Source organism: Tinamus guttatus, unplaced genomic scaffold (assembly GCF_059628265.1).
Source record: "Tinamus guttatus ecotype Peru unplaced genomic scaffold, ASM5962826v1 Tinamus_guttatus_pri_ptg000702l, whole genome shotgun sequence".
Taxonomy (NCBI): Eukaryota; Metazoa; Chordata; class Aves; order Tinamiformes; family Tinamidae; genus Tinamus; species Tinamus guttatus.
Genome location: NW_028289236.1, coordinates 341,965 through 368,515, shown reverse-complemented (window position 1 = coordinate 368,515; position 26,551 = coordinate 341,965). Strand labels below are relative to the sequence as shown.

Genomic DNA, 26,551 nt, shown 5'->3' with positions numbered 1-26,551 from the left:
GACTATTCTACTCTATGTTGGCTGAAAGGATCAGCAAACCCTTTAGAAATTGTAATTATATTTATGGCGTTTTTTTCCCCCTCTGTTAGACCAAGTATCAAACCTGCCCAAGGGAGAATGTTTAGATAGAGAGTTGCACCATCTGCCCCTTCAGGGGAATTCTTTATCCAAAGAATTCCTGCATAAAAGGAGATAAAACTTTCAGTAATCTGTCATTACATTTCCCACAAAGGTCAACTCCTGTTGACTACTGCTGATACAAGGGAAGTCATGCCATAAGATATAATTCTTTGCATTATTCTTTGTGTGCTCGTATTGATAAAAGATTAATGTTGATAATGAAGTGGAGCAGAACAGAAGTCATTTTGATAAACATTTCTTGTTCTGTAGTTAGGTGTGTCTACTGATAAACTGTGCAACTAGCAACATTTAGCATTGTTTTATTGCTGTGAATTAATAAGGCCCGTTAAAATAAATTCCAGCATGTTGTTCTATTGTTTATTCAGAAATCACCAGACTGCGACTACAGAGTGCTCAAGATGCAGCGCGACAGGTAGAAATGGAGGTGGCTGAGCGAATGTCTGTGCTGGAGAAAGAACATAAGGAAAAGGTCTCTGTCCTCCAGTCTGAGAAGCAGTATATAGAAGAACTTTTAGAAGAAATAAAGCACTTAAAGGAAGAGATTGCTAAACAAAAAGATATTTCTGTGCAGAATGAAAAGCATCTGAAAGAAGAAATGGAAAAGGTAATTGGTATTAAAGTGTTGTTTTATATGGATTTGGGTGAACTCAATCCTGTTGAGAAGGCCAAGTGAAATAGAAGTTGCACTTCTCTTTAATTGTTTTAAGTTAATGATAGTAATTTTGTCTTGAAAGGGAGCTACCCACCTACAAATTATTGGTATAGGACTCAGAGCCCTCTGTCATTAAATGCTTGGTTTCCCACAGCTTAATTTTTTTCAGGAGCACACTGTGGGAAGGCACATGCTTCAAGTACTGACCATGCACCTTTTCATTGAGCAGAAGTAACTTTTCACTCAGTCGTTTTGAGGAAAAAGAAACGATCAAACAGCAAACTCTTTGTTTGCTTTGGTGTGGACCTTACACCTTCTTTGTCAAAGACTTAAAGTTGATAAAATCACATTTGGTGTCTTCCCTCTCTATCCATTAAATTGACTATCCTATCTGAGAATACAGTTAGGTTGGATCTTAGTGTATTCTTTAATCTATTTCAATATTTAAATGCATATCAGAATTCGATTAATATTCTTATTTCTCAAATTCTCTTTCACCCTGTCTTTGAAGAGAAGTAGGTATCTGTATCTTTTCCAAATAGGGGGGGAGAAAAAAAACACAATGGAAAAAGTCACAGGAAACTTGCAGATGTTTGAAGATAACATGAGGAATCATCTCTGTCATCTGTAATATCTTGTTTGTGGCCTTGCTTCCTTGCTTGCTAGAGAAGAGATAGCAGAGATAGAACAGGGTTGGATGGCATGGTGATTTGCTGTCTGGAAATACCTGCGGTTTGTTTCACTTCTCGTCTCTGTCTTGCAGAAGCCAAGTGGACTAATTTCATCAGTTTATTTCATCAATTTGGGCTCTTGGTTACCAGGACCCAAACTTTGCTTTGTGAATTGCATGATATATAGGTGTGTTGTATAAATGAATGCTTAAATACTCATTTTTCTTCTTTTTTTTTTTTTTTACTTGGAAGAGCAGAAAATTAATTAAGGGCTTTGTAATAAAGCCCTTGCACTGTCTCTTATTAGTTCTTCCTTCCTTTTTAAGAAACGTTCCTGTTGTTTTCTTTAGTCTTATGGTTTATTTCTAGTTATTACCAGCATCTCTTTCTGACTTTGTTATGGAAAAAAGTTTGTTTTGCTTTGGCTTCTGTCTTTACACACCATTCTTTTTTTTGGCGGAGGGTGACATTTAAGAACTATATAAGCTGTGGAATTGCATGCTGCATATAAAATATCACTGGTATGTATAAAGAAAGGAGAACTGAAAAGAGATCTTTAATAATGCTCTCTGTAAATTATGTAAGCTGATCATAGCTTTATAAATTGAACTGCTGGGAAGAGAAAACAAATGGTACAAGAAGATGGTACCAAGAGAAAACAAATGGTACAATTGTAAATCCAATCCCAATTGTTTCTTCCCCCCGCAGTTACTTTTTAATAGTGGATTGAATCAAACTATCTGCAAGCTGCCATTTCAACCTTACTTTTGTTTGGGAGGATGACTTAACTGCAAGAACTGAATCTCTCCAAGACCATAAATATAAATGAGTTTATACTTCAGATATTGCAGTTTGGTTCTAATACACTTATGCATTTTTAATAACTGTTTACAGGTAAAATACAAACTTATTGAAGATCACAAGACTGAATTAAGGAGTGCTAGAGAAGAAGTCCAGAAAATAGAGAAGATGTATAAAGAAAAAGAGGAAAAATGGAAGCTTGAAAATGAGGACCAGAGGATCCAAACAGAAGGAAAGTTATCACTGTTGCGTATAGAGTTAGAAAACAAATCAGAACACGAGAAGCAAAATTTACAAAAGGAATTTGAACTTCGTGAAACTGAAATGAATCAGCTGCAAGATCAGCAGGCTGCCAGAATTGTAGAATTAGAGAAGTTGGTAAAAGAGCAGCAAAACAATTTGCAACAACTAGAGGACAGTCTTGCAAGTGCACAGGCTACACAGAAATCTCAGGAGCAGTATGTCACAGAGCTGCAAGAGGCCAAAACACTTATGGCAAAAGAAATGGAAAAAGCTACACTTCGTTTGCAAGAAGAATGTGCATTTAAACTCCTGGAAGCACAAAACAAGTAAGTACTGTGTATTCGGGGATTTATCTCTAGCTGGGAATAATCAGAGCTAGTGTTTGTTTCAGTTACGCTTTTTTATTTTAAGTTTAAGAAATGACAGCCATTTAGGTTTGTCACCTGATGGCACTAGCTAACTTCTGTATGCAAAGCTTTTATCCTACCAAGGAACAGTAATGTTGTCCATTAAGGTCTCCTGTATGGTTTTACTTCATATAACTGCATTAAATTTAGTCTAGCAAATCTAATGAAATCTACTCTAGTTCTGCCTGTTGCATACTAAGAATACTAGACACTGCTGAAGATCCCATACTAGTGTTTATGGAAGAGAGTATATAGGCATATAAATGGAAAACTCCCTAATCTTTGTTCAAGGGTTTTCAAACAACTTAAATGAATTTGAGCAAGTTTCTTCTAGTAAATAGTTTCTGATATCCAATGAAAGATGAGATTGATGGGTCACATTCAGTATTCTCTAGCAAAATTAAGTTCAGGTTAGAGATGCAGGCTGTCACTACCTGTTTGTGTGTCCTTCTCCCTTCTCCCCCGTATTCAAATATTCAAACAAATACATTTTTATATTGGCATACATCATTATAAACTTGCCTCTTCTTCCCCAAGCATACGCCCATAGAAAAGATTGGGGAGATAATTACACCAAGAAAACTTTGAAATCAGAAGCCTAGCCTTTAAATAACCAATCATTTAATTATTGATATCTATACCCAAAAATACTGTAGTTAATGATTACAGCAAATGTGTTATTTTAGATACTAAATCTTCTGCATCAAACCTCAAACAGGCCCCAGATAGATGAGATAGTTTGAAGAGTCTCAGTATCCTTTATGTGCTCCAAAATGGCTTTATGTCTTGGTCTAAACAGTTTGTGTTTAAAGATTTTTCTTCCGGCAACCTGTTTGTTTGCAGATAACATGTTCAAAATGTAGGTGGTGTATATACTTTGGTTTATGTACAATATTTGTTATGTCCTAGATGCTCTTACCAGGCAATATTTGCTGAAACTGTCTTTGTAGTGGCACCTGAAATTCATCTCTTGCCTTGGGCTCATTATCAGAGATGCTTTTTCCATGCTACCCTCCAAGTGTGCTTTAATGAGCTAGAGTGAATGCTGCCCTATATTAGTGAGCAATTTAACAGGAGTGCCTCTCTCCTTGGTAATAACCAGATCTCAACAATTCCCATCATGCAAGCCCTTAATTATGTGGCTATGAAATCATCTCTGCAATTTGCTTTGGATTAGTGTTGCATGTGAAGCCCAGAAATAAAATCTGTGGAGGCTAAGAAAGGCCTGCTTCTTATTAGTTGATTATTTATCTATTTATTGATGCCTTTTATGACAATATTTTCTTGAAAATAATTTAGATTTATGGAGGAACACAAGGCTATGACTCAGAAATTCACAAGCGAGCAAGAGATTCTTCTCCAGGAGCTAAAAAAGAATCATGTTGATGAACTAGAACTCCAAAGCCAGCAGTTACAGGAGAAGCATAAGCAGCAAATTTGTTCTCTTCAAGCTGAGTTTCAGACAAAGCACCAAGCTGAACTTGAGACACGTAAATCTGCTCTAGAAAGTAAACAGCAGGCTCAGCTTCAAGCTTTTGTTGCTGAACTTCAGACAAAGCATCAAGCCCAAGTGGACGAGCTGGAGGCTAAACACTTATCAAATCTGGATTCCCTGGAGTCTTCCTACCTATCTGAAATTCAGAATATAAGAGAAGAGCACAAACAAGCTCTTATGGAGCTACAGACGCGTCACGCACAACAATTCCGCGAACAGGAGAAAACAGCTCAAGCACGCTTGGCTCAGGAGATAGAGGTGCTGAAACTAAAGCATGCCGAAGAACTTCAGCTTTCACAAAATAATTTGAAAATTGAGCTAGCTACTGTTCACATGGAGAAACTTAAAGCCATGGCTGCTGAAGCACAGGAAGCTCATAAGGTGAGTTAAAAGAAAACTTGGCATAGAGGTTGAGATTTAATGATATCTTCTTAAGTATGAGAAACTGTTGAAATGGGTGGAAATCCCCTTTTCCTTTCTTATTCTTGGGGTGTGTTTCTACAGCCTCCTTTGTGCCAGCACTAAGGCTTGTGTGGCATGTTCTGAGCTGACTTGTGAAACTAAAACTGAAAATTGTGGAGTTTTCTAGTCAGGATGAGGGAGGTGTACACAAGATAAATGCTTAGCATAATTTATATTGGAGGCTATAGATTTAGTGACATCTCTGTAAATTCAAAGAACTTGCTTATTAGCACAATCTCGAGGGGAAAGGAAAGGTGATCTCCAAGATCCCAGCTAGGCTTCTGGGAGCCAAAAACAGGTTTTTTTTTTTTTTTAGGATCTCGGACAGAGAGCAGGCATAGTCTTAAGTCCTTGAAAAATACTTAAAATTTCACTATTGGCAGGGTAGAAATGTGAGGTCTCTGCTGTTGGCTGGTTAAAAAATGATCCCAGGATGTTTCCAAGGCAAAGGGGTAGGAGAGTTTAGCTCATTGCTAGAACTACAGGACCTTCCAGAGGAAGAGATGTACTGTTTCCTGATTGGTCTCATTCCCGTCTACTTCACAAATACAAAATTTGTGGGTTTCGTGTCCAGTAAGGCTAAGAAGAAAACCTTACGAGAAGGGCATTTTTTTTCGCACATCTCTACTAACTGGTTTTAAATCTGCATTGTAATTGTTCTTGGGTGTCCTCATACAGAGAACAAATTCTAAAGACATTTTGAAGATTATGATGATGAGGAACACCTGTCGCGGATAAAGGAAGAAGTAGAAGTTTTACACAACTTAAAAAACAGAACTCTTTTCTGAGACATGGCGTGTGTGTTTTCATCGTTCAGGAGTAGATGTTAATATTCATTTTTATGAGCTACAGCTACACATGTGCCTTGCAAGTATTTTTGTACCCCATTTATATTTTTCTTGATTTGTTTTTAAATTTTACTTAGGATGATTTGAACAGAGCTCTTCAAAATCAAAGAAGCTTGCTGGAGGAAGAGAAACGTCTGGCCCTGGACACATTACGTGAGGAAGTACTGGGTATGGAGGAAAAGCATAGAAAAGCACTCCAAGAACTTCAGGATCTTCATGAGGCAGAAATTAAGAAGCATAAGGAAGAATATTCCAGGGAGCTCCAAGGAGAATTGGAGAAACTAAAAGCACAGCATGAACATGAGCAACAGGTCAGAATGATCTATCCTAAACCTAAAATAAGCTGTACTTTAAAATTGAATAAGTTCAGTTTTATTAATCCCAGAAATAAGACAGTGCCATATAGGTGCTGTTAGGCTTTATCAGTGCCAGTAGATAAGAAGAGACAAAGGTGGACTCTATCTAGAAGGACTTAAAAGAATTAAAATGTGTTTATTATCCTTACTATTATATATTTAATGTTCATAATATTTCTGTCTCTGAAGCATTTTCACATTCTTTTATTTCAAATTATTTTTAATTCAGTTTTTTAAAGCTTTCATTTTGATTGAACATAAGTAGTTAACAATTCTGGTCATTAACTGTTGCAAGCCTGTATAAGGGAACAACCTTTAATAACATAAATTTCTTCTTTTCTTCATAGTAACATTGTAGTAGCTAACACTTCTCCACATATTTTCTTTCAGTTTGATGTTAGGGATGTTTATGTGTAAGCTCGATACTATTTGCTTTGTAGTGAATGCTAAGAAGTTAGTTCTAAAATAAGTTCTTTTTATTAATTAACATTGAAATTGGAAAAAATAATTTCTTTGTCTGTTAAACAATACTGTTTGTTTTAATGCAAGTAGCCTCAACTACTCAAGACTTCTCTATTATAAAAGTATGTATTACGCTTGTTAATTAGGAGAAGTCACCAGTCAAAATTGAGTTTTATCTACCTATAGCTGAACATCACAAGCTTTGTTATTTTATAACTTATTTTTGCTTTTTTGCTTACTAATTTGAAAAATTGGCTAGGCTCAATAACTCAACGGTTCTGTATAGCTGTAAGGATTGATGACAATTATTGTGAAAGTGCTCCAACAGTCTAGATGGCCTTTATTTTTTATTGTAACATTGTAGCTAAAATATTTTATATTACTTAATGCAGATGTATGCTTCCGCATCAGCGTCTGAAGTAGAAACTGTGAGGACAGCTCTTTTGGCTCAGTTTGAAGAGGTTAAATTGAAGCAGCAGCTTCAATTCCAGGAAGAGATTGAGCTGCTGAAGTGTCAATCAGAGGTACTACTTGAACAGCAAATCGCCCAGCTAAAGGTGGGTCTAACTTCAAAGCATTTCATGTCCTGGAAGAAAACTGCTTTCTTTACTCACCAATAGAAAGCATGGGGTCTTTCAGTAGTGAGCACTGTTTAGAGTGCATGCACTTTACAGTGTGGTTGAAACAATTCTTTCTTCTCTTGATTCTGAACATTACAGAAGCAATTAGTTAACCAGGATTTTTTTAAGCCTCTCTCTGAAGGGGTCCTAGGGCTTTCTTTGTTTCACCTCCCTAATTTGCTGGTGTTTGACAGGACCTTCCTTTAGAGCACATCTGCCCCACTGAAGTAAAGCAAGGTAAAAGTAAGCAATGTAATAGCTGCTAGAACAGTCAACAGTGTAAATATACATTGGGGGTTTTAGATTTATTCTTGTAAATTATTTGCCTTGCATGGAGCTCAGCACCGCACATAACTTTTGTTTTTTCTAAGTGTCTCATCTCTCAGCAATTTGATTTAGCCAGTTCTTTTTCTGCTTCTCATCACTGTTCCATAAGTTTGAAATTATGCAGATACTAGGGAGCACATTCAGATAATGTGTTTACTTATTTAACTACTCGTAAAAAATAGTTTTGGTATAACTTTGTTTTGGAGATTAGACTGTAGATTGCTGCTAGTTGATTTGAGCTTTTTTTTTGTTTGTTTGTTTTTTTGTTTAAGGAGGGGGGCTTTTGTTTCTGGAAGTGGAGGGTTTTTTATTGTAAAGGGTATGTAATCCAAAATGTATGTTACTTATGCAGGAGGAATTTGAAGCTGAAAAAAAGTCTTCACTGCATGACAAGGAGCAGGTGTTGATTCAGGAGAAGGAAAAGGTCCTGGCTGCTCAAGAAAAGGAGAAGGAGATGTTATCAGTACAACTACAGGAAAAGGCAGATATAATTATGCAGGTTTGGAAAAATACTTAAACCTAGGTTTTAAGCGTTCTTTTTTGTTTGTTTGTTAATACAGCACTGCCACTTTCTCAAGGTGCATGTGCAAGGACTGTGTGCATGGCTCTAGGTGACTGCTATTGCGCAAGGCTTCACGTGCCATGTTTGCTAGCTGCAGTGCTCCAACAGTAACAAGGAAACTGAAACTTGGTAATAATTTGAAAATACTTTAACCTTTTCAGAGCTCTTTAACCTTTTTTCAGTGAGATTAACACGGCTTTAAAAGAAAAAGTTCAGTGTTTTGCTTTCTGTGTCTTGTGTATTGATGGCATCTGTATCTATCCTAGGAAAGATATGTAGAAAAATGTGCTTTAGCTTTTTAGACTAACTGTGCTACAGCTTGGGGGGGAAGGGGTTGACATACTGTGCTCTTCGGCTTTCGTGTTTAGTGGAAAAACTAGGAAATGGTAAAAGTAATGCTAAGACTTTCTCCTGCTGAAAAAACTCAATGTTTCCTTCTGTTCAGGCAGAGTTTACTGAGTAGTGTGAAAGCTGACCAGGGAATAGAATGCTTTTCTTTCCTTGCACTTCCCTTCCAAATGGGTATTTTGACTCATTTGTTGGCTTGCTTTTGAGGCCAGGTTTGTTGCTATAGTACTGGTTTGTTTGGTAGCGTGTAGCATGGAGTGTAATATTGCTGTTGGATAATGTCTCAATTAGCAAAATCTGGGAGGTGTTTGTTTTTCCCTTTTAAATGGAGTAGAGATGTTATCTGAACACAAATATGTGGAGAGAAAACATTTTCTAGATGTTTTCTAGAGCTTGTTTTCTGGTATAGCACATAAAGGAATGAAGAAGCTGTCTGAGACTGATCCTGGATCAGGTTGCTGTTCAGGTTTGTGTGCTGCATTGTCAACATTTGCTTTATGTCTTTGAGGGGTGAGCAATGAAAGCAAATGAAAAACAAACTGAAGTGTGACATGAAGTTGTGGTATACTTTTTGCATTACTTGTGTGCACTAAATCTGAATGCAGGTGAAACAGCTTATTTGAGCAAAATCTGCATTGTCTAAGGTGAAGTGAAATGGTAATCATTTTTAGTCTGTTATTCTTCATTTCCAGTAGTTTGAGAAGAAAATTTGCATCACAGCTAAATATTTAGTGATTTAATATATAGAAAGTGATGAGTAGTAAGTTCATAATTCATACAAACTGTTTGTTTCTGTCTGTTGTGTCATAACTACATTTTTCCACAGCTGGAAAGGAAAGTAGAGTCTTTAAATCATCAAATAGAGGAGACTAACTCAGAACTGGAAACTCTCCTTCAGCGACGAGATAGAGAGAACCAAGAAGGAGGAAATCTGGTAGCCATGTTGAGATCTGATATCAATCAGTCCCAGGATGAAAGGTTTGTACATCTTAGGGTATATAATACTCAGTATTCTTTTGCCTGTCTTCTTATAAATAAATGGACAATGAATTTAAATTTAATCTGCTCAAATACAAAATGTTAGATGGTGATTATACTGGCTTTACTTGCAAGCGTGATTAAGTTTTGTTAGTACTAAGCTATCTGGATATATATATAGAGAGAGAGAGAGAGAGGGAGAGAGAATTTTTTTTTTGCCCCCATTTCTTTTTCTGTGTGGACTGATGGAGACTGCTGTTTGGGGGTTTCTTCTGTTCATAATCTAGGCAAAAACTAGGAAATTGAGAAAACCTCTTGTTTTTTGTAACTTTTCAGCACAACATAAATTGGTGCAATTTGTCCTTGGCATGCATGGATTAAAGGAAAACTACCATCCTGGATAAGCTTTTTAGAAAAATTTCCCTTCTCTTTAAGAAACAGTCTTGCTGTTACTGGTGTTTCCAGGGCTCAGTGGTACTTCCTCTGCATAATTCAGTGTCCTTTACAGTATTGAAGTATCAAAGATTCCAAGTTCTTGAATGTTCTGTACCTGCATCAAGTATTTCTGAACTTACTCAGACTTTGGCATGAGTGACCATAGCAGGAATTGTCTAATATCGCACACTTCAGAAATACTCTTAATATATTTTCTTGAAATTAAAATGACCGCATGAATATAGCTTTCATTATCCACTATATCAACACACTCGTCCTATCTGTAACAGCAAAATAGTAAAATACCCCCTACTGGTGCTTCGATAGTTGTGAAAGCTGAAGATGCTTGTGACTGCAGTATGATTTCTCAGTCTATCTTTGGAGAAGGCTAAAGCTTTTGCCAAACCTACCCTTTGAAAAAATGGTCATATTTTTGTGAAATATCTGAATTATCTTCACTGATAATTTTCATGCCACTGCAAGATACTCATTTTAGACTGTCAATTTTTCAGTATGTTCTAAGTGTCTTGAAATTGATTGCATGAGAGATTGCAATCTCCGCTTTCATTTTTAGGAAAAAGTTGGAGGAATCTTATCAGCATATTTTGAAAATGCTTATGGAGCTGGTGAAAGCCACAATAGCTGTTGAGGATCTTATTTGTAGAAAGATTGGTCTTTGTCTTGATGATAGTCTGGCTTCTGGAGATTCTAAAGAAAGTCAGACTATTATGGAAGAAATGGGATTCTTGCAGTGTTTCAAAGCCAAACAGAAGCATCACCTAGAAAAAGGTGAGTACAAATTTGTTGGGTGCTGTTACATAATATTATTGAAAATGCTTTTTCATTTAAATTTATATTATGCAGGGGGGGCTTCATGCTTTATATAAATATTCAATGTTTTTTATGTGAAGGAGGTTCTATACACAGGTATCTCCTGGTGCAATCTTTTCTCCGTCTGTTTTAATATTTCTCCACGCTAAGGTTGTTCCCATAACTATTTTATAATTTTAATCCTTCTAATAACAAAAACACTAAACTGTTCTGGAAAAAGCTGAATAGAATATAGTGTTTTTTATTTACTTATGTGTATTTTTTGTTTATTTTGTTTTTTAGAATAGAATATACTAGCCTCAGGCCAGAAAACCTGGGGACATGCCCTGTTTTTAGGGATCTCAAATACATTTCACAGCTTGCACAATATTCCTAAACATAGTGAAGCAGGAGTATCTTTCTTGGTTTGTAAACATCAAAGTAATTTAACGCTGACAAATTTTTGCCTTGCTATACTACTTGAACACAAGTCCCAGCCTTAAACAGGGTCCCTGATGTCAGTCAGTGGCCAGTCCTGCGTCGTTTTTCTGTGTTTTGAAAAGCTTGTTTGTTCTTGATAGATGAGCTGCTGGAGGAAACTCTGACCGAACACAACCAGCTGTCTCCAGTGACTGATGAGGGGTCTGAGTTGAGCCAATACTTAAGTGAAAGCGTTTTTACAAATCCAGACCTGGCATGTGAAAATGAAGAAATGCTGCTGAAAATTTGTCATCGCTTGCGCACTGCAGTGGAAAGACTTCTGGAACTAGTTACAGAATCAACTAAACAGGTAAAATAATGTATTAGCTGCATAGATGCACAATTACTCTAAACATGTGAATTTTTTTTAAAGTTTGATATATTTAGTGCCTTGTGGGGTCGACTACTTTGAGGAGAAATATTTTGTCTGAATACACAAGTTACCAGTGAGTCCATCCTCGCCCTCTTAGAGTGCAGATTTGGTCCCTGTTTGATACTTCTTGTAAATGAGACTTTAATTATGTTTTTTCTTCTAAAAGCAGAGGAATTCTTCCTCCCCAGGGGCAGGCATCTGTGCTTCCTTTGTTGAACTTCATGAAGTTTCTCTCTGCCCACTTCTACAGCTGGTCAAGTTACCTTTGAATGGCCACACAGCCCTTGGGGGTACCAGCCACTCCTCCCAGCTTCGTGGCCTCTGCAGACTTGCTGGGGATGCACTGTTTACCTTCATTCAGGTCATTAACTGAAGAGATTGAACAGTGCTGGCCCCAGTATCAACCCCTGGGTGACACCACTAGTGACTGGTGTCCAGCTGACTGGACACTGATCATGACCCTTGGAGCTCAGTAGTTCAGCTGGTTTTCAGTCCACCTCAGAGTGTGTTTATCTAGCCCATGCTTCCCTAGCTTGTCTGTGAGGGTGTTACAGGAGACAGTGTCGAAACCTAACTGTAGTCAAGGTGAACAACATCTCTTCCCTCATGCACCAAGCCAGTCATTCCATCGTAGAAGGCTCTCAGGATGATTAAGTATGATTTCGTTTTTGTGAAATAATGTTGACTGCTCCAGATCACCTTCTTGTCCTTCATATGCCTAAAAATAATAGCTAGCATTACTTACCCCATCACTTTCCCAGGGATAAGGTGAGACTGACTGGTGTGGAGTTTCCTGGATCTTCCCTCTTGTCCTCCTAGAAGACTGGAGTGACATTTGCTTGTTTTTCAGTCCTTGTGTACCTCTCCTGATCACCACAACCTTTCAAAGATATCAAGGGTGACCTTGCAATGACATTGTCAGGTCCCTTAGCACTAGGGGGTGTATCCCATTAGTTTGCTTAAGTGGTTCCAAACCTGATCGTCTTCCATATTCAGTTCAGTGCTACAGTAATTAGCTTGCTCATTAAGGAAACCCCTAATTTAAGAGAAAGTATGAAGAAAAGAAATACATCTCAAATTCTTCTCATTAGGTACCTTGTGCAACCTTGAGACAAGAAGCTACACAAAACGTTTAGTCTTTAAAATTCTGTTGTAAAGTTAAGTCTCAGTTCTATCTTAAATTGTGCTTTGGGGTCCTGATGATGCTACCAGTAGTGTATGGCCATTGTGTGGTTGAAGGACTTTCCCAAGCCTTGGTAAGTTTGCTAGGTGTGGATTCTAGCCAACCTTCTCCAGCTATTCAACCTTCTTAAAGCATCCTTTGTTGATAAATAAGAAATGTCCTGTCCACCAGAATAAGCTAAATGGGAATGAGGTTGCTGTATTCTTCTTTGAACCCTAGAACATTGTGTATAGGAAGGCAAGACATGTAGGGTCAAAATTGATGACTAAGTTTTTATTTAAATGCTTGTAGTGCTGTATGTTTATGCAGAAACTGATCCTGGAGGTGGGGTGATGATTGTTCTCTTTTAGCTGGAGAAAACGCATGAAATCCATGCACATTTTGAAGAAGAATTCAGCCGCCGCAATCAGGAAACGGCCCAAGTGGTAAGTCAGCACCAGGAACTAATGGAGTGCCTCAGTGAGGAAAGTGAGGCCAAAAATCAGCTGGCGCTAAAGCTTCATAAAGCAGAAGGTAAGAAAATGAAATCAAGATGAAGAGATTCCAGTGTTATTTGCTCATATTAGACATTTGGAGGAATGTGTTATATATATAATATGGGGGTGTCTTGTCCTTTTTTTGTTGTTGGCTTGCCTATATAATCCATCTTTGCATTTCAAATCCCTAAGTTACTTGAAGCATGGGTCTTCTGTCTTGCAAATTTATAACTTATTTTCCTTCATCGGCATTGCATTTACCTGAGGCAAGCATGATAGTATTTATTCCTATATTTAAACTAGTGACTGTGTGTGAAAAATACCGTAATCTTTAAAACAGCACTTTGCATTCCTGCATGTCTGAACATGGGAACTTGTCTTACTGAAAAGAAAATACATTTCCAGTTTAAACAAGCCCACCTGTCTGACCTAGAAGGGTTCAACAAGAGCCAAAGGAATGTTTGATGTAGTGTGTAGGAATTAAGAGACTGCAAGAGAAGACAGGAAGCTCGAGACTTTTAATCAGCAGAGAGTTGTTTTATGGTTAGCTATTCAATGTGATTTTCGCCACTGTGATGAAACTAAAGTTACATATAATATCATAGCATGTTAGCATATTATGTTTCTAAGCTTTGAATTAGTAGGAATTAATGAAAAACATGCTCTTGTGTTGTGTGCTTTAGTTTTTCTTAATAGTAGTTTCTGAAAAACTCTCATGGAGAGGAATGCCAAGGTAAGGGAAAAGGTAGCAGCAGGTTTATAAACAACAGCAGAATGATCCAGAGTGAAACGCAGTGCGGTAGCATTTGGCTGCGAGAGGACAACTAAATTGTTTAGTTTCATTGTCAGAACTTTAAAACACAACTCACAGAGATGAGATATGCAGCAATTTTATGAAAAGTCTGTTCTTTATTTCTTTGACAAATATCTAGTTTAGGTGTTACTAAAAGAAAAAAAAATCTGTGTGATATGCTCAAGTCCCTAGAGACATCAGTTATGTAGACCTAAGAAAAACTTGGGTATGTAGCAGGACTCCTTTTTCACTTGAAGAGAACTGAATAATGCACGCTGTCTTGCTACTAATGAAACATGTACCAAAACCAAGCAGAAAAAAAGAAAAATGCTTCTTATAGCAAAATTCTGTCAAAAAAAAAAAAAAAAAAAGGAAGATAATCTCATCAGTAGACCTGCTTTTCTTCTCTAATAGTTCTTGAGTGGTTGTGGAATTTCTTTGAATACTATGCTCCTTTTTCCTTAGGTAAATTTCTAAAACGCGTGTTAAGTGCTTTATTCCTACAAAGCTCAATGTGTCTTTTTTTCCGTTTGTTTTATTTTTTATTAAAATGACATTATTTTAAAAGATGTAGTCTGTATACGTTTTGTTGATATTCAGGAAGGGTGCAGCTGAGTTACTGCACTGGTCAACGCTACAGTTTGCAATAAAATAACCAGATCTCTACTCCAGTGCTTATGCTGATAACTGACCAGTGTCTCGTTCTGATAAATACGTGTTCAGATAAGCCATAAAGATGTTCAGAGTTGCTGGTAGTGTCACATTGCCATAATATTGATGAAATTCCTCTAATCTGGTGCTGACCTCCTATCTGGGAACTGTGACTTTGTTTTGCGTGCATTTAATGCTTTTTATTATTGAAAAATGATTGTGGCTATAGGACCCATCATTGGTCACAGGCTGTGCATCCTCAGTCTAGTTCCCCCTTGTGAGAGTTAAAACTTTAGGTCCACTGCTTTTTGCCTATATTCTTCACCTACGTGTAGGGGGATCTTTGAGGGTTTCCACATTCTAGGATGTAAGTCCTTCAGGCTGAGCTTATCTACCAAAGCAGGGCATCTCCTTTCCATCTCTTTTCAGTCATACTCTGTTAAGCTTACTTGGTCTTTCCAAAACCGTATGTCCTTCCTCCTTTCTGTGAGTCATTCCTGGATTTCTCGGTCTCCGAATGTAGCATCTCATCTCTTTATTTATTTATTCTGGAGAAAGTCTGTTCAAATCATAGCCCCCAGCAGGGATTTTATCAGTCTGTCCTGAGATGGCCTCAGGCTGAACAAACTCTCATATACATTCCAGGTGTTTTGTGGTATCTTGTGGTGTTGCAGACTCACAAAATCTTATCAAAATATGTAATTGAAGCATTCTATTCCTTAAGTCATTTCAAAAAGTCTAAGTGCAATATTAATTTGAATCATTTTATACTGTCATCTTCCACTGTTTGTATTAAATCATTTGCTCATTTTTTCTTTTTTTTGTTTGTTTGTTTGTTTTTTCCAAAGATGAGTTTATTTGGTGTTTCATTTGCATTCTGACTTGGGATTTTAGGCATTATTGAAGGCTATGTTGCAGAAAAAGCTGCATTGGAAGAGGCCTTGAATCTGAAAGAAGAATCTGAACGTCGTCTTGTTGTGGAACTGGAGAATATGCGTGAGCGCTTCCAGGAACTAACTCAGGAACAGGCCATTCTTGGTGAGGAGTGGGTATGAAAATTGGCAAGAAGGAAATTCTCCTCTAAATAGGTCACACTGCAATTTGTCTCTATAGCATTCCCATTTTTGGACTACTGGCTTGGTATGCAACTCAGCCTGGGACATAGGTTAGCAGGACTTTCTCATAAAAGCAGAAAGTCCAACAAAGCAACTGGTTCTTCACCTTTTGGAAGATAATATTGCTAGTAAAGAGTACTACTGTAATTTTCTGCTTAGTTAGAAATGGGCAGTGTGTGAGCAAATGAGGGATGCATTAGGAACAGAACTAAAGGAAGTTGGTTGCAACAGATAATTGGTTACTAATTGGAATGCTAATTAGTTAATGCAGTACAGACAGAAGAGAGCTGAGTTGGAGCTGAAAGAATCTTAATACTGAAAGCGGTCAAGGAGTTATTTTGATATTGATGGAAGTAATAAAATATGCATCTTAATACAGTGAATAGTTTTTTCCTCTGCGCCCTAGCTTTGTCCTTCAAAACGGACAGACACGTGATCAAGAAGGATGATTGTGAGAAGTCTTTAATGAATGAGCTCAAAGTCTGCTAATCCTTTTAAAGGAAAGCATATGGACTGCAAAAGTTGAGTGAGGTAGCTTCATTGGAGGGGATAAGGTGAGGAGGTGCCTTGCACATTGATAAGGATGCCAAAGACAAGAAGACAGTCAACCAGTACATTGCCAAGTTAAATTTGGAAGGCAAGACATATACAGATAATTTTACACTGCTAACTTAACCCCTGCCTCCCATGCACATGGTAGGAGGTAAGACCTGGGCTTTTGTAAGTGTGGGAAGCTTGTATAGGGAAGCGGATTTGGATAAAGGGGAGCTCTTCAGCGCATGTTGTGTGCTATCAGAACTTCGTCCAGCAACTGGAAGCTGGTACTATGCAATTTACAGTGCAAATAAGTAGTGCACAGTCTAGCAGTGACAGCAATGATTCATTAAAGACCAAAAAATCTTAATATAATAACCTACATATGAATATGAACCAGTTTATCTTTTGATTTATGCAAGAAAATTCAGAGATTGCTTGGTGGCCATGCCATAGTGTCTTTCTTTTATTTCAGTGAATTTGTGTATCATCCTCCAGTATAATTGTTGTCATTTGGGGTCGTTGGCCTTGCAATTTTGCAAATGGCAAGGTGAACCTTCATCTCTTCTGCTTGAGTGTAATATATAACAGATAGTTTTACATAATATTTGGATAAGTCAGAAGTAAAGACGGGGGAAACAATTTAGTGTATTTCTCTGTTGCTGACAGTAGAGAAGACTGTAAAGTCTATAAAGTTTACACTGTGGACTCAAATTTTATATGAAGAATGTACTCTGTGTTGCAGTTATCGGTCCCCTTTTCAGGAGACTCTGTTGCAGACTTCTTACACCCCTGCTGTGTCACTCTAAGTCTTGTGTGCCTCTCATGTCTCTCTTCCAATCTCTTACCATCTTCTCTTGTGCTCTTCCTCTTGCCCCTCCTCAAGTCTTTTCCAACTCTTGACTCTCCAATTTTCTTCATCTTTTCGTCCACCATTCTTTCCTGTTCTTCCTTTTGACTCTCCACAAATTCTTTCAAATACAGTGCAGTCAAGATACTTGTGTATGTTAGCACTGAGGTTGTCTATTGCTCTGATTCTCATAGACACCTTAATAAAAGCTAAAGATAGCTTTAAGAGAAAATTTAGCAGAGAAGTGGAACAAAACCTGCAGTGGTCTAACATAGAATGTCTTGGCTTGCAGAATCTATAATCTTTGCCAATAAGGGGGAAAGAGGCAGGGGAAAACATCTTTTTCTGTGTGGAATGACTGTAGAAAATAAACAAATTCAATGGACTGTAACTGAAAATAAATGCACGTTTTGCTTGCTTTACAGCAATGAATGTGGCATTGAGTAATACCTCTCAAAGGAAGTGCAAAACAATTTTGTGATGTTGTGGGACATGGCTTCTTCTTTCCATATACAGGGAAATAAATGTATAGCAGGTTACAAAGACAGGAGATCTTTTCTAGTACTTTGAATCCCACTAGCAAGGAACTAAAAGGGGGTTTTAGGCATTAAGGATTCTTTTTCTGTTTGGGGAAAACTGGAAATGTAAAGAGAATATTGATTGTCTTAGAAAATGCATAGGTAAATAGCCAATTATCTGGCAACAAACTTGCATGGTTATAATGTAAAAGCCTTTGTATAGCAGCTATAGACAAGGGTTGACATATTCGATCAGGAGCCTCAGGTCCTGCTGAATGCTTTTGCCTAATTCAAAGGTAGGCACTCCATCCATTATGCATGAGTTTCTAGTGATATGCAAGATGGAATGGCTCAGAATGTCCTTTTTTGTCTTGTACAAATTTGTATGCTTTGATTTCTAGGGACCCCTATTGCTAATGTAGCACAAGGAGGAGGTTCAGGTTTGTAATGAGTGTGTGTATGTTTGTTTCTGTAATACTGAGCGAATTATTAATGGCTTTGAGTTTATTTTAACAAAGAGGATCAGTACTTCATAAATAGGCCCAAGAGATTACTGGGGCTATGAATGTCTTGGCAAAAGAGGCACCACAGAACACATCTGTGATCCATCAGAAAGCAATTAGAGATATTCAAATCACTGATGAATTTTTAAGTTTTGCTGTTAAAGGCCTTAAAGTACATAATGCAGTTACCTTCATAGTAATCAGCTCCATTTTTCTTGTGAGAGGACAGTGAGACTTGTAAGCTTCCTGTGAGCTTCTCATGATTCACAGTGGAGGATTATAGTGGATAAATGAAAAAGAAATGAGACTGTGAAATGGAGAGCTAGAAAAAACAGGGGAAGAACTGAAGGAAGTATCACAGAGGCTGGAGAAATGTAATCAGAAGGTATTCAGGATCTGCAGATCAGGAAAAAGGGAAAAAGAAGGGGAGAAAGGAGTGATAAAGACTAGGTGTGATTGTAGGTAACTGGAAGGAAAGGATGCAGGATACCAGGAGGAAAGAAGAAATGGAAAAACAAGCAAGAAGACCACATAGTTTTAACACTTGCTGAAGACTTGTAGATGCCAAATTGAAAGATATTTTTTTTCTCCTCCCACACTCAAATGAGTAGTAAGCATGTAATCTGGTAAATACATAGCTGTTATGATCAGGTTTTGTGGGCTACTCAAAATACACTTTTATTAACATTTTTAATTTTGTCTGTATGCAATTACATCACTGTTTTGCTGTTGCCTACTCAGTGATGGAAAGTGTCTAATCTGACCACAATGTACTTGGGGTTTGGCATTCTCTATGAAGCTGCAATCCAATTTTTTAGATTTTTGAACAGCAGTATTCAAGAATTGAGCCCTAAAATTCACCCCCCTTCCCCATCCCAGTGTTCTGTAGTACTCTTCCTCTGGCTTGGACTTGTTTATAGTGCCTGGAAAATATGCGAAATGATTGACATGGCTTGAAAAAGCCACTTTTTTTTTTCCTTCCCTCCTCGTTAATACTAATTTGAGCAGAATGGTCTTGCTAATGTAACGTGCTTCAACTGTAGCTTGGCATTTGCTAATGGTGATTTTGGAGTGAAGGGAAGGAGGGTGATGGGGCTTTACCAAAGTGGAATTGCATGATCTGAATTTATGTTAATAAAATAGCAGGTTTGTCCCCTACTAAGATGTGATTCCGTGACCTGATGATTTATTCACTTTTGTTGAAGCTGTATGTATGCACTTGGGGGAGCTATGTAAGGAAAACATATTCAAATAGATTGCATTTATCTGAGAGAGCAGCTACTGTGTTTTAGCAATCTATTAAGTACTTTAAATTCCCTGTAAATTTTTATAGCCTAATTACATTAGATCTCCTAGCTTGCATTTTTAACTGAGGAGATGGCCCTGACTGCATTTTTTTTTTTTTTGTATTAGCCTTTTATTTCTCAGGAAGCAATAGTGCTGCTTACAAAGCTAAAAAGTTGTTGTTGATTCATTAAGCACCATGTGTGTTTTACTCTTCTCTATGCATGGGGCATAAGCAAATTCAGCGGAGTGCAGCTGGTGCTACTTTATTCTCATCTCTTGCCTGATGAAATGTTTAGCACTTGGTGAAAAATCATTTCTGTTGTACCCCTATGTAGTTTCTTTACCTGAATTCAGATTCAGTGGTTGGCATGTTTTTGGGTCATACATCTGAGTGTTGGATGACTTGCTCAGTCGCATCTCATGATGCAAATGTTCATCAGTTATTAGACTCAGTGGAGCCGGGCCTCGCTGCCTGCCGCTGCTCCTCTCTGCTTTCTCTTTTGCTTCCCTGTGGGTGCTCTTTGCTCTTGAGGAGTAGGTATGTCCAAGGACTTAACCCAACATGACTTCTGAATTTAGACTTCAGGTCAGAAGATTCATTCACCTGTTGTCTTCTCCAGTCATACACCTGCAATAATGGGATTATTTTTAATGTTCCCAGTTAATGGGAAGGCCTCTCTTTTTATGCTGACAGATTCAAGCCCTACAGAGTTCCAAGTCTGCAGTGAAAGCTGGCAGATGTAAATTGAAAACTGGCAGGTTTGGGTAACCGAAAGAAGAGTGTGAGGGTTAGGGATGGAGCGTGAGGGAAGTAAATTGGGAGGAGTAAGGAGATTTGGGCAGGAGGAGTGTGGGATTCGGGCTTGAGAGGTCAGGATGAGAGGGACTCTAGAAGTGTAAGGTTGAATGAGATGAGACTCTAGAAGTGTAAGGGTGTTGAGGGGGTGCTGTGTGGAACCATGGCCCTGGATATTTCTAACCAAGGTTCACTTCGGGAGAGAGTCCATCTTTTCTTCTACTGCATCCATCTTTTGTTTTGTAAATCTGGTAGTCTTAGAAGCAGTTTTCAAAGATGCATTTGGAAGTAAGTGTCTAAGTTCCTTTTGTCCCTCTCTCTCAAAAAAAAAAAAAATCCCCTGAAGTATTTTATTTGGTTCTTTAGCTGCCCAAAGTACCTGAATGTAATCTCTTTAGAAATGGTTTGTATACCCTGGCCTCTCAATCTTGTTTTTATTTTTGTGTTCTTACTCAGGTCTACTTAAGGAAGTGGAATTTTTAGCAAAGGAGAAATTAGAGCTTCAGTGTCAGGCAGAAAAAGATCATTCCAACCTGCGTTCTCAAATGAAGGTTTTGGAGGTAGAACTTGAAGAACAGTTGCACAGTAACCAAGACCTGGCTAAACAGTTACTGGAGGTTGCTGACCTAAAGCAGCAAATTCAAGTCCTTGAAAAACAGCTTAAAAATCAGCGACAATTCATGGATGTAAGCAAGCATGATACCGCTTTTTACATGGTTTTTGGTCAATACTACTCCCATTTGGTGATCTAGACTTTAAATATGGGTACTCAAATAAGGTGTGTTTTGCTATTTGTAAAATCAAGACTTTTGTATTCTAGTCTTGTAAAAAGCAGACTTGTTTAAGGAAAAATAAAATCCCTTCCTTTTCTGTCCTATGGGATAATTTTTCCCTTATGAATTGCTGGTGAGGATTTTTGTGTATGCAGGAGAAAAAACTATCCTCTTTGTCTGCAATTTTAGCACCTTAAAGAAAGTGCCAACTTATTTTTAAATATAATTTCCTTGCTACAGAAGTAGTTTCTCCTATACTTAATATTTTCATAAATGTTCACTCTCTAATAAAAGATTTCCGTTCTCTCTGGGTGGATTGGCAGGAGCAAGCTATAGAAAGGGAACACGAGCGTGATGATTTTCAGCAAGAAATTCAGAAACTGGAAGAACAGTTAAAGGTTACAGGAAAATCACAGACTTTGGGACAGCCCAGAGAATATGGGGTGAGTAAAATCATATTTAGTGACTGAGGGAGTTTCCATTTACTGCAATTAAGTATCAAAAGCTGCATCTTCTAAGGGACTTGCGCTTGAGAGCCTTCTTCCTCCTTTGTCGTCACCTAAGGAGCTGAATTTCCCCACACACGCACCTTATAAATGGATTAACTACATCTATACAGTCAAGAGTGCACTTGCATTACTACTTATGGATAGGGAAGGAAATGTCACACGGGGACCTACGTGCTACAGTAAAATTCCAAAATCTTCATGTTTGTTTTAAATTCACTGGGAAAATACTGGCACTCTGCTCTATAGACAACACCTGATGAAAGGATTTTGAGTCCTGAAACTTGTTTAATCTTTCCAACTATACTAGTTGGTCTGATAAAGGGTGTTACTTTACATTTGTATGCCTTGGCCTGCGTGAAATTATAAAATAGTCCTTTTTCTCAGATGCTTGTTTATATAAAACTTGCTTTCAAAGATTAACTTATGCTTTTTTTTGTTTGTTTTTTTTGTTTTCACATAAATGAACATTGTACAGAACTATGAATTGATTCTGCAGGTATGGAAAACAGCATGAACACCTCCTTAACCCTTCTTTCCTTTCCTTTCAATTTCTTCTATTTAATTAGATCTATTTTGGCTTCTTTCTGTTCTTCATGTGTCAAATCCGCTTCAGCTAGATTTAGAGATAAAGACACATATCTCAGGGTGGCAGAGCAGGTGGCAGAGGTGGGAAACTCCTTCCAATTTGATCTCTTGTCTATAAGTACTTCCTTCTGCTGGCCTCTTGCTGAGATGCATTTGCATGCTGTTACTTGCTGTAAGATATTTTTGTGCGGTGAAGGTAAGTTGAGGTTCAAAGTATGAGATAAAAGTAGTGGCATCAATGATGCACTGTGCCTCAGCCTTCAAGTTTTGTTTGTGACACGGCTCTTAGCAAAACTTAAATGTTTATACTATTAATTGCATTTCCATCTATTCTTTTATGTACAGTCTATGAAATTACGGACCTCAGTGTTAGAAGTGCATTTCCCATGAACAGCTGAATCTTTGGCAGTGTGTGTTTCTCTGCTGACAGGCAGATTGTTACCAGCCTTCTCTAACTTCTGCAGATGTCTAAGGAAGTCCTAGCAGAAGTCGAGTGATTACATGTCTTTCTGTCTCAGCTTCTCACTTGCATGAATATCATCTGACATTAAGATTTTCTAAGAACCTCAGATGTAGTTATATGTATGTATATCAGATAAACATGTTATACTATGGAAAAGATCAGATGCTTCTCCTTTTTTAAAGCCTTTTCTTTGTCAAATGACATATGGCTTGTTGAAGGAATGTTTGTACCTCTTCCCAGAAGTTACACGTTTGTGGAAGCTTTAACATATATTCTTTGAGTTCTGTGGGTATACTTATCTTTCCTAAAATTTAGGAAAAGCCATGTGAAGGATGGCAGGCTGTCAAGACCATAGCTTGCTTTCTATCCAAGCTGTTGCCTGGAATATTTGTAAAGCTATTTCTTTATTGAGTGGACATGTGCATTAGGGAAGAGAGAGATCTGTTAAACCTAATGCTCATCTTTGTCATGATTTGCAACCTCTCTCAAAACACTTCAGACCTGAGAAGGAAACAGGCACGCCAGAGAGTTAACCAACCTTATGACAGTTATGAGTAGGATGCAGTATGTTTGCAGCCTGTGCCAAAATGAAATGTAGGGATTTAGAACTCTCATGCAGTTATTTAATGCAGCTGTAGTGTCAGTAATTGCTCAATTCAGGCAGTATGAATGACTGAGACAAAACGACAATGTGGCATTAAAAATATGCATTTCATATGTAAAATCTTGTAATGGCTGGTATTACAATGACATATGCCTAGATCTTACAGCAAGAGCATCTGTGTAGAACATACTAGAATTTTAAAAGTATTTTTGATACTAAAAAGCTTTTTTGCTAAGGTTAGGAAACAAGCCTGTCTTATTCTTGACACTTGCTTGCAATTGCTGATGAGATGAGAAAGGAAGAAGATATATACATAATTAAGCTAATGTGTCTGTGCCTTTAAGCAGTTGAAAATGTAATGCTAATCACTTGGCGTTTGTAACTAATACGTGATACTCTCCATGACTATTAATTTGGTTAAATTAATTCTATTCTTCTGCATTTTCCTTGAGGGTGGTTTTCTGCTTTGGTATTGTCCGTACATTACTTTGACGTAAAGTTCTATGTTAATATATAGTGTTTTTAATTTATAATATTGAAGGGGAAACTATATAATTTAAGAGGCTCTCGATGAACAAAATATTTATTTTGCAAAAATCTCCTCTTCCTTATTTGTTAGTGATGACTAAATAACTCCTTTTAGAAGGAGTCCCATTGTTTTCCCATTGGATCTAGTTTTCACTTTGCTTGATGACCTTATCACTTCCTATGTCCCTTTTGTCCTTTCTGTCCCCTCTCTGTCACGTAGCAGAGCTCTTAGCTTTGCTTTCACATGACTTACTGGGATGAACGAGTGGCAGTTTTCCTGCAGCTCTGTGCACGATTGGGTCTCACTGAGCTCAAATGCAAAGTTTTTATTCTTTTCCTATTTAAGCATCTGTCAAAAACTAGCATCCAATCTGTGTTGACTACAGTGAATTTGATTTTGTTTTGAGTAATGTATTTCTCTCTTGATTCTTGATATCTTCCTTTGGATTGGAATTTCTTAAAGTAATAGAAAATGGTTCTGACATTACAGGAATATATCTAATGCTATTCATAATAATTCATGTAATTTTATTTTTTAAATCAATAAGCAAATATGTCTGATTATTTTATTTGTTTTTAAGAGCTGGTATATTGGAAAACAAGGTATCAGGAAGTTACTTTTTCATCCTTTCCCTACACTTCTGCTCTTACTTTTGTCTGAGATTTTAGCACTAGTTTTGTCCGTTGTAAAATTTTACCTGCTTAGCTGTGAAATTACACTTCTTTCTAATTAGAATTTATGTTAGATTGCCTGAATATCTGTATATTGTGATTTCTGTATAGGTAGAATCTTTGCAAGCAGAAATAAAAGAGAAGATGGATGATTACAGTAAGCTATTATTAGAAACAGAGCAAAAACATCAAGAAATCACAGCACGTGATAAAGAAATAGAGAAACTGGTGGCACAGATACGAGAACTGGAGCACAGCGGTACCGAAGTCTCAAAGACTGTGAGCTATTTAGAACAGCAACTACAAAAGATGAAGAAAGTGGAAACAGAATTAAAACAAGTAATTTTTAAATGACTTTTAAGTTTTTTAAATACCTGTTTAACTAGACAAGGAATTATGCACATGTTGTTTTCATATTGGAATTCGGTGACTTTTTTACAATGTTCTTTAAGGTTGTGCTTTGAATTTAGTGATGAGTTAAGCTGTTGTATTAACAGCAGATATTATAAGCACAGTTTTAAACAAAAACACCTTTTTGACATTTGTCGTATTTACATGGATTGGAACTGCTCTTTTGCTTCTCTGAGAGTTCCTAGGGAAGATAGTATTGCTCAGTATCAAATATGTGGGTTTTGATCAATGGCTGTATCAGGATCGTAGTCCGCAGTTCTTGCTGTATGTCTCGGGAGCCAGATCTGTTCACCACCCTCCCAAGATCTCATTGTTTCATTTTACTACTGCAGATCTGATCACAGCTTAGAGAATCTGTTCGCTAAGAACTATGTTCTATTTAGTAAATTACTAGAAAAAAATATTTATCTGCTACTAAACATCTGAGTAACCTTCTTGGGCTAAATGTTTTAGTTTCCTACTTGCAATTTCTCTTGGATCAGGTAAGTATTGTCAGTAAGTATCTTTCGAGTTTGAAAGGATTTGAGAGTAGCATGGTCTAAACTGAATTTAATATTTTATTTGATAATGCTGTAAATATTTCTTTTCATTATTTAAAAAATATTGAACAAAACATTCTTTTGTTTAATCACCTGCATGTGGTATACACTGGCCGGTCATAGCTCATTTAGGTACTATTATTCCATTCTAATTGGCCTTGTGAGATTGCATGTACAGAACTGTCTGGTTTGAGATTCCCTGGTACAAAAAAGGCATTGCTGTTTTGATGCGAGTCAGCAGAGGGGGCAGCAAAGATGGTCAAAAGCTAGAGGAAATTGTTTATGAGGAGAAGCTGAGAGAGCAGGGCTTCTTTAGCCTTATGGAGAAAAAGCAAAGATTTTATTGTTGTCCACAACCATATGATGTGAGGATATAAAAGATGGAGCCAGCTTATTCTTGGAGGTGCACAGGGAAAGCATGAGAAGATTAAGGGCATAAAAAGTGCAACAAGGGGAAATTTCAGTTAAATAATAGGGAACAAATATCCGAATGGGGCATACAGATGTTAGAAAGGGGGGACATCTCAGAGGGGTGGTGGAGTCTCTGCTCCTGCTAGATATTCAGAATTTGGCTAGCCAGACCGTTGGAGCAGTTTGCTCTAAGCTAGTTCTGCTTTGAGCTGAGAATTGGACCAGAAAGTGCTAGAGACCCTTCTCTGCCTAAGCTGTTTTGAGATTTTATACAAATACACAGAAGCCATGACCACTTGCTTCACTTTTGGTTTGCCTTGAAGAACATGGAGGCTGATGCTGCTTTTGGTACCTCTAACTCAATTGTCCCTGAAGCCCTTGTGTTTTATTAAACATGCTTGCTTTGATCCATGGTAGTTTGAGACATTATTTTAGCTGTCTGAATGTCCCATTAAATTGATCATTCTTTAAAATCTTAAATAAACCAAATTCATATGCCATGAATAAAGTAATTCATGACCTTCCTACAAGACTATGCAAATATATTTGCCAGCTGTAGCAGGGCTGGCCCTCTTAGGCTAATCACTTTCCTTTTAGCTTTGAGGCTCTCAAAGTGGGCTTGGTTAGGGAGTCTGCTGCCCTGTGCCTCTTAGAAGAGGGATAAGAAGATATCATGTGAGACTGCATCCTGTGTGGGGATCCAAATGTTTGTCTTCAAAGGAAGACGTGTTTCATAAAGCCTGTTTTGCACGGGTTGTTGCTTGGATCACTGGGGCAACCACAGAATGTTACACTTTTGCATGCAGAACTGTGCTTACACCATGAGCTAAGGTGCACCCGCCCAGTAAATGCAGGGACAAGCAGGCCAATTCTGCAGTA

General features: G+C 37.6%; 1 protein-coding gene across 1 annotated transcript in view; it reads left to right on the top strand.

The window, feature by feature from the left end:
* The window catches only part of PCNT (pericentrin), a 77,007-nt gene that overhangs the window by 24,519 nt on the left and 25,937 nt on the right, over positions 1-26,551 (top strand). The window contains exons 19-33 of the mRNA XM_088536700.1: positions 507-745; positions 2,359-2,834; positions 4,215-4,791; positions 5,798-6,031; positions 6,931-7,095; positions 7,838-7,984; positions 9,222-9,373; positions 10,383-10,597; positions 11,200-11,408; positions 13,005-13,167; positions 15,469-15,612; positions 20,634-20,863; positions 21,274-21,393; positions 21,935-21,955; positions 24,423-24,650. Coding sequence (XP_088392826.1) covers positions 507-745; positions 2,359-2,834; positions 4,215-4,791; positions 5,798-6,031; positions 6,931-7,095; positions 7,838-7,984; positions 9,222-9,373; positions 10,383-10,597; positions 11,200-11,408; positions 13,005-13,167; positions 15,469-15,612; positions 20,634-20,863; positions 21,274-21,393; positions 21,935-21,955; positions 24,423-24,650 — 3,320 coding nt within the window. The remainder of the gene's footprint in view (positions 1-506; positions 746-2,358; positions 2,835-4,214; positions 4,792-5,797; positions 6,032-6,930; positions 7,096-7,837; positions 7,985-9,221; positions 9,374-10,382; positions 10,598-11,199; positions 11,409-13,004; positions 13,168-15,468; positions 15,613-20,633; positions 20,864-21,273; positions 21,394-21,934; positions 21,956-24,422; positions 24,651-26,551) is intronic.